At 36.6% G+C, this 10,692-nt stretch overlaps 1 protein-coding gene across 2 annotated transcripts; it reads left to right on the top strand.

Moving 5' to 3' along the window:
- The first annotated feature begins 2,008 nt into the window (after window positions 1–2,008).
- On the top strand, window positions 2,009–10,117 carry LOC18609323 (transmembrane receptors / ATP binding protein). Of its 2 annotated transcripts, none has more exons than XM_018115268.2 (5): window positions 2,009–3,312; window positions 4,981–6,094; window positions 7,086–7,388; window positions 7,623–9,191; window positions 9,320–9,457. In XM_018115268.2, exons 1-5 carry the CDS (start codon window positions 2,831–2,833, stop codon window positions 9,335–9,337), a joined length of 3,486 nt encoding a protein of 1,161 aa, XP_017970757.1. In that variant the 5' UTR covers window positions 2,009–2,830; the 3' UTR covers window positions 9,338–9,457. The 2 variants fall into 2 exon arrangements, with proteins under 2 accessions (XP_017970757.1, XP_007044430.2); XM_007044368.3 differs by having other exon boundaries at window positions 2,019–3,312; window positions 9,389–10,117.
- Window positions 10,118–10,692: the final 575 nt, after the last annotated feature.

Below are 10,692 nucleotides of genomic sequence, written 5' to 3'. Positions count from 1 at the left end.
ATTAGAGATTATGATATTCAGGTGAGGAGAAACGAGGGGAATGAATGGAGGAGATTATGAGGAGAACGTGGAGGAGCAGTGATAGTGTTTGTGAAAGATCTACCACCAAAAGTGGCATAGTGAGAATTAAGGGTGGTTTGTCAACGATATGGAGAGCTTGTAATTGTGTTTATCCCTATTATAAAGAGCATGAGGGGAAAGAAGATAGGGTTCGTAAGGTTCAAAAACATGGCAGTTGCCAATAGTGCGATTAAAAAGCTTAATGAGATGCAAGGCAAGATTGGTAACTAAAGGCTATAGCTAGATGGAAAGTTTTGACTACCAAGAAACTTTTAGTCTTGTTGCAAATCAAACCACAATTTGAGTTTTCATTGCTTTAATAGCAACCAAAGGCTGGTATTTATTTCAACTTGACATTAACAATGCATTTTTAAATGGAGATTTGGATGAAACAGTCTACGTGAATCTTCCTCCTGGTTATGTGGTTAAGGGTAAGTACTCTACCAAGTCTAAACTGGTTTATAAGCAGCAAAAGTCTCTATATGGACTTAAACAGGCATCTCATCAATGGAATTCAAAGTTTATTACTGGCTTGATAGCATATGGTTTTAAGTAATCTATGGCAGATTATTCATTGTTTACTATGGGCACTAAAAGTGAGGATTTCATTGCTCTACTAGTGTATGTTGATGATATTTTGGTAAGCGGCTCTCCTATTCAAGTTGCAGATCATGTCAAGTACTACCTTCAATTACAATACAAGTTGAAAGATATTAGTACAGTGAAATATTTCCTTGGCACTGAAATGGGCAAGTCACATGAAGGAATCTCACTTTGTCAACGCAAATATACCCTTGATATACTGGAAAAATATGGTTTACTAGGGGCAAAACCAGAAACAATTCCTATTGATTACAATCACAAATTAAAGAAACTCACTAATGAAAAAAAACTGGCAGATTCAACAAGTTATAGGCAGCTAGTTGGTAAACTTTTATATCTTACATTTACTAGGCTTGATATTAGTTATGCTGTCTAAGTCTTATCCCAATTCATGGATAAGCTTGGAAAAATTCATATGTTAGCTGCTCAAAGAGTGCTGAAATATTTGAAAGGAGCTTTCGGTCAAGGAGTGTTATTGAAAACAAATTCAAATTTTCATATTAAAGTTTTCTCGAATAATGTTTGGGCAACCTTACTAGGCAGGTTACCCAGACATAGAGATTGGTGACTGGATATACGATCTTCATTGGCAATTCTTTAGTAAGCTAGAAATGCAAAAAGCAAACGTTGCAAAAAGCTTTATAGAAGCAGAGTATCGAGCCATGACCATTGTTTACTGTGGATTATTTGGTTGAACAATTATTAGGTGATTTTGGAGAAAAGTTAGAAATTCTAGTAGGGCTTTATTGTGATAATCAGTCTGTCATTTATTTATGTCGAAATCCAATTTTTCATGAACATTCATAACACATTGAAAAGAATTGTCGCTTTGTGCATGAAAAGGATTTAGCAAGAGTTATTGAACCAATACACATTCCAACTGAGTTTCAATTGGCAAGCTTGTTTACCAAAGCATTTCAACCTAAACGATTTCATCTGTTGTTAGGCTAGTTGAATGCTCATAACATTCATAATTCACCTTAAGGGGGAGTATTAACTGAAGGCTAGAATTTGGAATTTCTTCTTGAGATACAAGGGACTGATGAAGAAAGGAGCTGGCATGTTTCTCATATGGGCCTACATTAAAGAAGCAAAAACGCACCGTACAACTTGAAGAGGCCAAACGCAGCATTTAGTCTAAGCTTCTTTTACCTTAACAAGTTACTGTCTAGTTATTTTCTATAATTACTCTTTAATTGTGGTTAATAGTTAGTTGCTGACTAGTAGTTAGTTGGAATTAATAACAGAGTCACTTTTTCATTCCGGTCTAATAAATAGGGGTAGGCAAACTTTTTCGTGTTGATGAGAGGGAATATATTTATTTCCGCAAAGTTCTTTTCCTGCTCTTTAGGTTTTCTCTGGTTCGAACTTCGAACAACCTTCTGCACATATACCATTTTACTTTTCAAGCATCACGCAAGCGAGAACAATAAGCCACCCAGAAATTAGTGCAACGCGCAACTCAGGACGCTACCTCTCCAAACGTGGCAACACGAGAGCCCTTGCTTGCTTACGCCTTACCTTCCGCGCTCTCCTGGTCCAGAATGACAGAACAGCCCTAGGGAAGGGTTGCTCTTATTTATTGTACGGTTTGTCGGGGAGCAAGACTACTTTTAGCATGCGCCCACCACAAAGAGAAAAAGAAGCAAAAATACGTATTTTGCTACTACTTTTCTTGTCCTTTCTAAACACACAATTTAATTAGCTTCACTCTTAGAGCACACTTTTGCATTTATACCATTTCCCCTTTAAAGCATCACGCAAGCGAGAATATTAAGCCACCCAGAAATTGGTGCAACGCGCAACTCAGGATTAGTGGAAGCTAGCTATCAAAACGTGGCAGCACCAGAGACCTTGCTTGCTTTCACCTTACCTTTTGCGCTCTCCTGGTCCAGAATGAAAAAACAGCCCTAGGGAAGGGTTGTTATTATTACCGTACGGTTTGTCGAGCAGCTAGAATTCTTTTGGCATGCGCACACCACAAAGAGAAAAAGATGCAAAAATACGTATTTTGCTACTACTTTTCTTGCCCTTTCTAAACACACAACTGTACTGACTAAAATTGATGGTTCTACGAATCTAACCTCCTTCGTGTAATTATTATGTAATCTTTCTAAGGAATGCGCAATTTCATTCCTGGCTAAGCTTTGAGAAATAACCAATAGAAATGGTGAACGACGGCGAAATTTCAACAACTACTCCAGCGGCTCTTAGGTTCCGATGGGACGTGTTCCTCAGTTTCAGGGGCGAAGATACTCGCCACAGTATCACGCAGGATCTCTACAGCTTGCTTACAGGAAAAGGTATCCGAGCCTTTCGAGACGACGACGGTTTGAACCGTGGAGACGAGATCTCCCCGCGTCTGCTCGAAGCCATCGAAGACTCGGCTGCTTCAATTGTGATTCTCTCTCAAAACTACGCTTCCTCCCATTGGTGCCTTGAAGAACTCGCCAGGATATGCAAGTTGCGGAGGCTGATTCTGCCCGTGTTCTATGGGGTTGACCCGTCTCATGTTCGAAAACAGAAAGGACCTTTCGAGGAGGCTTTTCGGAGCCACGAAAACAGGTTTGGAATCGACAAGGTGATGGAATGGAGGAAAGCCATGGAGACAGTTGGCGGTATTGCTGGTTGGGTTTTCACTGACAACAGGTTATGCCTTCCTTACCTGATCAGATCTAGTTAATTTTCTGTTGACAATTAATTTATTGCTAGTAATTAATACTATGGGTGCTTGAAGACAAGGGTTGAATTCATATATTTTCCAAATAATTTATTATAACACTATATGGGATAAGCCTGCTGAATTAACAGTTGATGTTTCCATGAGATAGATTGATGGGAGAATTAAGGTGTTGGTAAAGTAAAAGTGTGAATAGTGGTGAAAAAGAAAATGTTTTAGATTATTGCGAGGGTACGGATGCATAGAAGTTTGAGTTGAAATTGAATGACTCCGGCAGAGGAAGGTACATCTTCTTTAAATGGCTAATGGAGTTTGTTTATTAATCCTGCTTGGTTCCTCTCTAGACTACTTTAAGACACTTTAACGTGACTGCTTCTTCCATTTCTATTTGCATTTTATATCTGTGCTGTCAATTTTAATACCGTTGGCAGGGGGTGCAGGAATTCTAAATTCTTCAAATCCTACTTCCTGTAATACATTTCCTTTTATTAATTATTAGCACAAGAGAAAGAAAACGTTTTATTCTATCCTCTTATCATCTTTAATTTTGCTTTCGAAAGATTATGAAGAAAACAAACTCAAAAATCAAATTGAATCTTCATCTTTTAATTTCCATTAAATTCAACTGTATCGAAACACCAAAAATTTCAATACAATTTCTATTATTTTATTCTTTCAAGGATTTTTTAAATTCCACTTATTACATAACTTAATATAAACATCTTTAGAGAGTAAATTACTTATTTATTTACTTTTAATTTTTAAATTTTGAAAAATAACATTTTGCCCTTCAACTTTACATAAGTCGTGCATACTTAATCATTAAAATTTAACAACTTCACCCTCTAACGTTCCACGTTATCATTTTGTATCAAGTGCCAAATTCATATATATCACCATTCCACATCTGTACAATAAAATAATGACTGGACAGAAAATGATGATGCGGCCACTTGATACAAAATGATGATGTAGAATGTCATAATATAAACCAATCAAAATTTAAAGATTGGTTGATAAAAAAAAAACAACAAAACATTTTATATTTGAAATTTGAGTGATTAAACCAAAAAAAAAAATACTCAAAAATTTCAGCGATCAAATAGGTAATTATTATTAGACTAATTATCAAGAGATAAATGGATCTTATTTCACACTCATCATTTTTGATTGATTATCATATATATTTGAGCAAAATAAAAAACGAAATAAAGAAGATGCTTAATTTTTAATGTTTTTGAATGTACATATAAACAACCGCCCTCCCTCTCTTGTGGGGCTTTTTATCACTCAGGTTCTTGTATAATTTCAACTTTTTTTACTTCCAAAAAAAAAAAAGTATAGATGAATTTATGATTGATTGTTAAGTGGGGCAAAAGTCATATAATTTGTTTTATCATTTATAAGTAAATTGTAATTGGTTATTGCACATGGGCGTCACTTAGGATATTGAGCCCTTGGTTTCATTAATTATTAAAAATATCAACAATTAATCTAATGAAACAAATATTCATCACTAATTATGGCTTGAATATGGTATTAATAGGTAAGACGTGCGAGAATTGTTTAAGAGGCTGGGTTTGATCAGGTTATTTTCGTTCTTCTCACTAATATGGTGCAATCTCGTTTATTTGCAGTGACGAAAAGCATTTGATTCGGGTTGTGCTGAGAGAGGTTCTGAAAGAATTGAACAACACACCAAAGAAAGTGGCCAGCTATGCCGTTGGACTGGACAGCCGCGTGACAGACTTAATAAATTTGTTAGACGTGAAGTCCAATGGCATTAAGGTTGTGGTGCTTCATGGCATGGGTGGGATTGGTAAGACAACCCTTGCCAAGGCCGTCTACAACAAGATCCTCCCACACTTCCGCTTCCGCAGCTTCATCTCAGATGTTAGAGAACTTTCAAAACAAGAAGATGGTTTAGTATCCCTTCAGGAAAAACTTATTGGCGACCTTTCCCCTGGTGCTGTGCTTTCCTTGAATGACGTTGATGCTAATGCCTCAACAATCACAAGGATTGTTCACGACAACAACGTTCTACTTGTCCTGGATGATGTTGACCAAGGAGACCAACTTCATGCACTAGGTGCTAGAACTTTCAAAGGGCAAAATGATGGAAAAAGTCGAATTATTGTTACAACTCGAAACACAGGAGTTCTACGTGGACATCATGTGAATCAGTTTTATGAGGTCAGGGAGTTGCATGTTGACCAGGCACGGCAACTTTTCAGTTATCATGCACTTAGAAGAGAGGAACCGACGGAAGATTTTCGGGAATTGTCCAAGAGAATTGTATCTCTCACCGGGAATCTACCTTTGGCTCTGGAAGTCTTTGGTTCGTTTTTGCTTGATAAAAGGAAGGTAACAGAATGGGAAGATGCTTTGAAGAAGCTGGGAGACATTCGTCCTCGCGAGCTTCAGGATGTGTTAAAGATAAGCTTTGATGGGCTGGACAGGGAAAACAAATGCATATTCCTTGATATAGCATGCTTGTTTGTCAACATGGAAATGAAGAGAGAGGATATGATTGACATATTTAAAGGATGTGATTTTAAAGCTGAAATAGCAATAAGAGTTCTTGAAGAAAAATCTCTGATTAAGTTCACTGGGAATGACTCTTTGTGGATGCATGATCAACTTAGGGACATGGGAAGACAAATTGTTAAAGATAAGGACTCTGGAGATCTTGGAATGCGCAGCAGACTATGGGCACGCAATGACATCATGACTGTCTTGGAAAATTACAAGGTATATATATGGATCAGAGTGCTTTGCCTCGTCTTATATTTGGACTTTTTTTCTTATGCATGCATTAGTGGCTGCATGACTAGTGTCCAGTTTGAAGTCAAATTTCTTTGGTTTCCAACATAAGCGCTTGGTCTGCTTCTCTGCCAAAAAAGGAAAATGCATAAGCTTAGTCAAATTTCTTCAAGGTCTAGGATTCAACAACGCCCTTCTCCATCTAATTTTATTGGAAATCTACCAGAGGAAAGTTCTTTAGCTAGCGGTCCTGTATATGACAGAAGCCCATCTAGGAAAGATGCTAACAAAACCAACTTATTTCTTGTGTCTCCAATTTTTTCTGTCTGAAGCCAGGATGCCAAAATGCATTTATTTTTCTATAACCAGAATCCTCTCTGTGAAGGGGTTTGGTGGTGAGTGGTATATATATGGTGGAGGAGTATTGCTGACCTCCACCAACTTCATAAACAATTACCCCTTAGTTAATTACAGTTCATTCATGAATTTCCATCTTCCTCTTTGTTGTGTAACAGTGGAGCAGTAAGGCAATCACTATAATTTGGTCTTAGTTACTGAGTTGCAATTTTGCTGAGCAAAACTATTTGTTCCGAATCCTGGAGGATATATTAATCTAATCCTTAGCTATATTTCGGTTACCTTACCATTTAGAGCTATTAACAAAAGCTTCAATGTAGATCTAATTGCCAAGTTTTAAATTTTATTAAAATTTTAATATTAATATATATTTTAATTTCGTTGATTTTTAAACAAAAAGTAATTGAATGTTTTGTTAATGCAAGTGATAAATTATCATTAATTTTTGTTTCTTAACTAAATTAAAAGTATAATGATAAAATTCAATAAAATAGAAATATAATGACAAAATTTAACCTTAGTTCCTAGATGATACTCTATATAGTGCTGGCTATTTTTAATCCTCCTGCTTGGCATTATTTCCACTTTTTATTAAATTTTCCACATAACTGACCATATACAGGGAACAAGAAGCATCGAGGGTATTGTCATGGACAAAAGGAAGTTTGTAAAGAAACCCGGGACTGGGAAAGAGGTGGTAATCTACACAAAATCCTTTGAATCGATGGTTAATCTAAGACTGCTTCAAATCAATCATGTAAAGCTGGAAGGAAATTTTAAACTTCTTCCTCGTGAGCTCAAGTGGCTTCAATGGCAAGGATGTGCTTTGAAAACTCTTCCTTCTGATTTTTGTCCCCAAAAGCTTGCTGTCCTTGATCTCTCGGAAAGCAAAATCGAACGGGTGTGGAGTTCTTACCCTAACAAGGTAAGGATATATACTTGTCATTAGCACAAGCAGCTAACCACCATGATGTTCAGCTGATTATCGCTGATAAAATCAATTTTAACTATGAGAGTACGACTGCAAGGAAATCTCAGGAAGCTTTCGTTCTACACACTACCTGCTTTCTGTCACTTTAATTCACATATGCCCGTTTCTTCTGCTGGTCCTAACTAATTTATGGCAATTTATTATTAATTGGGTTTTTGTTTGTTGCAGTTGGATGAGAACTTGATGGTTATGATTCTGCGTGGTTGCCCCAAGCTGGCCTCTCTTCCTGATCTATCTGGACATGAAAAGCTGCAAAAGATTGTTCTTGAGAATTGTGTGAGTCTGATAAACATTCACAAATCAGTTGGTAGTTTAAAGTCCTTACGTCACTTGGACGTGACAGGCTGTTCAAACCTTGTTGAATTCCCAAGTGATGTTTTGGGGATGAAAAATCTTCAAACCCTTGTTCTCAGCGGTTGCTATAAATTGAAGGAATTGCCAGAGGGCATAGGCAGCATGATATCACTCAAAGAACTTTATGCTGATAAAACTGGCATAGAGAAGCTGCCTGATTCTATTTACCGTCTTGAAAAACTTGAAAAGCTGATCCTAGATGGTTGCAAACGTATTAAACAGCTGCCAAGATGTGTAGGGAAGCTTATTTCTCTGAAGGAACTTCGTCTTAATCATTCTGCATTAGAAAAATTGCCTGATTCTATTGGATCCTTGGAGAACCTTGAACAACTTAGTTCGATATCTTGTGAATCATTCACTGCAATTCCTGATACTGTTGGCGATCTCAAATTATTGAAAGAGTTGTTAATTAAGGGTGGTGCAATCACTGAGTTACCAAATTCTATTGGCTCGTTATCATATCTGAAGATGTTATTTGTTGGAGGCAGCCAGTTGAGCAAATTGCCAGATTCGATTCAAGGATTGGCTTCTCTTGTGAATCTTGAGATAGATGGGACCCCAATTACGGGTCTCCCTAGTCAGATTGGTGCCTTGAGATCACTTGAGAAGCTTCGGATGTGGAATTGTACTTCTCTTGAATCTCTGCCAGAGTCGATTGGCAGCTTGCTTGCTCTTACTTATCTGAACATATTCAAAGCCAGCATTACCGAGTTGCCAGAGTCCTTTGGGATGTTAGAAAATCTTATTACGTTAAGATTGAATCAGTGTAGAAGGCTCCGTAAACTTCCACCCTCAATAGGAAATTTGAAGTCTTTGCACCATTTGTATATGGAGGAAACTGCAGTGGCCAAATTACCAGAAAGCTTTGGCATGCTCTCATGTTTAATGGTACTGAAAATGGCAAAGAAACACAGTACACAGGAGCAACCCGAGTCATTTACACTCTTGCCAACATCTTTCTCAAATCTCTCGTTGCTAGAAGATCTTGATGCTCGTGCATGGAGAATAACTGGTGAAATTCCAGATGATTTTGAGAAGTTGTCGGCATTAGAGTTCCTGAATCTGAGTCAAAATGATTTTTCTAAACTTCCATCCAGCCTAAGGGGCCTCTCGCTTCTCAAAAAGCTTCGGCTGTCCCAATGTGAAAATCTCGAGTCCCTCCCTCCACTTCCCTCAAGTTTGGAGGAGTTGAATCTTGCAAACTGTATTTCATTGGAAAGTATATCTGATCTTTCCAATTTAAAGAGCTTAGAAGAATTAAACCTTACAAACTGTGAGAAATTGGTGGATATTCCGGGCCTCGAGTCCTTGAAGTCCTTGAGAAAGTTGTACATGGGTAACTGCATTACATGCTCTTCAGCAGCAAAGAAAAGACTCTCCAAGGTTGGTTTTCTATCTCACTCTCTCTCTCTTTCATAACAGATGCATGTGTTACATTCACACTATGAAGCATTATATGTATTTCAGGAAATTGTTCACACTATGATACATTCACATTATATGTATTTCAGGAAATTGTTCATCTGTAACCTCTTAATAGGAACATTCACACTATGATGCATGGCAACTTTTTGTTGCAGGTTTATCTCAAGAAGTTGAGAAATCTAAGTATGCCTGGGAGTAAAATTCCAGATTGGTTTTCTCGAGATATGGTCCGCTTTTCAAGGCACAAGAACCTTGACCTCAAAGGTGTGATGATAGCGGTAGTTATTTCCCTTAACCATCAGATACCAGATAAAATGAGATATGAACTACCTTCTGTTGTGGACATTCTAGCAAAGATCAGCAATGGTGATGGAGAAATATATACGACCACCTTGTCCTTAATGGGAGTACCCAATACGAACGAAGATCATGTTCACTTGTGTCGATTTCCGGCGACTCATCAGTTGGTTTTTATGTTGAACGACGGTTTTAAGATTCAGGTGACAAGGCGAAACCCGCCATATGTTGAGGGCGTAGAGCTGAAGAAGGCTGGGATTTATTTAGTCTTCGAAAATGATGATGACTACGAGGGAGATGAAGAATCACTGGACGAGAGCCAGCAAACTGTGTCACAAAGATTAGCAAAGTTTTTCAGCTCTTTTGAAGAAGATGCTCCACCTCCACCCAGCTATGGAATGCAACAACTACAAAGTAATAAGGAAGAAAAAGTCGTACCAAGCGGCACAAATGCCTACTTTGTTTTTCTCTTCATTGTTCTTCCGTTTGCCCTTTTGCTGTTGAGTTTGTTTGGCCTACGCTTCTGGCACACTCAATAGCATATGTCAAATTGAAGACGACGTACGTGCTTACTTTCTGTTCTAATGTTTGCTGCTTTAACATGTAAATATATATAATAATTATAATGATAAAAACCATACATTTATATATATATATATATATATATATATATATATATATATATATATGTATATATTATGATTTCATCATCAATCTCTCTCGCGTCAATTAATATTGAAGTATATGAACGTGAACTAAAAAAATGTATTTTCAAGAAAAATACTAATATTAAATTAATTTTGTATTTAAAATGAATTATCCTTCTTAGAAAATAGTATATAATGACCAATCAATATTTAATAAATAAATCTTGAGATCATAAAAGTTAAAATATTACATGAATTTTGACATAAATCCTTTTATCAACCAAAGCTGTGGACTTAGGTTACGAACTTAGAAAATGGTATAAGTTAATTTTTAATATTCATTAAGATATGTCACAATTAATTATTGAAAACATATACAGTATGAAACTTAATTTTCTAACCACTAATTAGGAAATATTAACTTATAATCACATTCTAAAAAAGTTCTGAAGTAATTTAAAATAAAAAATGAAATTCATTGTAATTTAGTATTTTTTTTTTTATTTAAAGGAAGA

The sequence above is a fragment of the Theobroma cacao genome, chromosome 2, assembly GCF_053813885.1.
Source record: "Theobroma cacao isolate CCN51 chromosome 2, ASM5381388v1, whole genome shotgun sequence".
Taxonomy (NCBI): Eukaryota; Viridiplantae; Streptophyta; class Magnoliopsida; order Malvales; family Malvaceae; genus Theobroma; species Theobroma cacao.
This window is presented reverse-complemented; position numbering and strand designations above follow the sequence as displayed.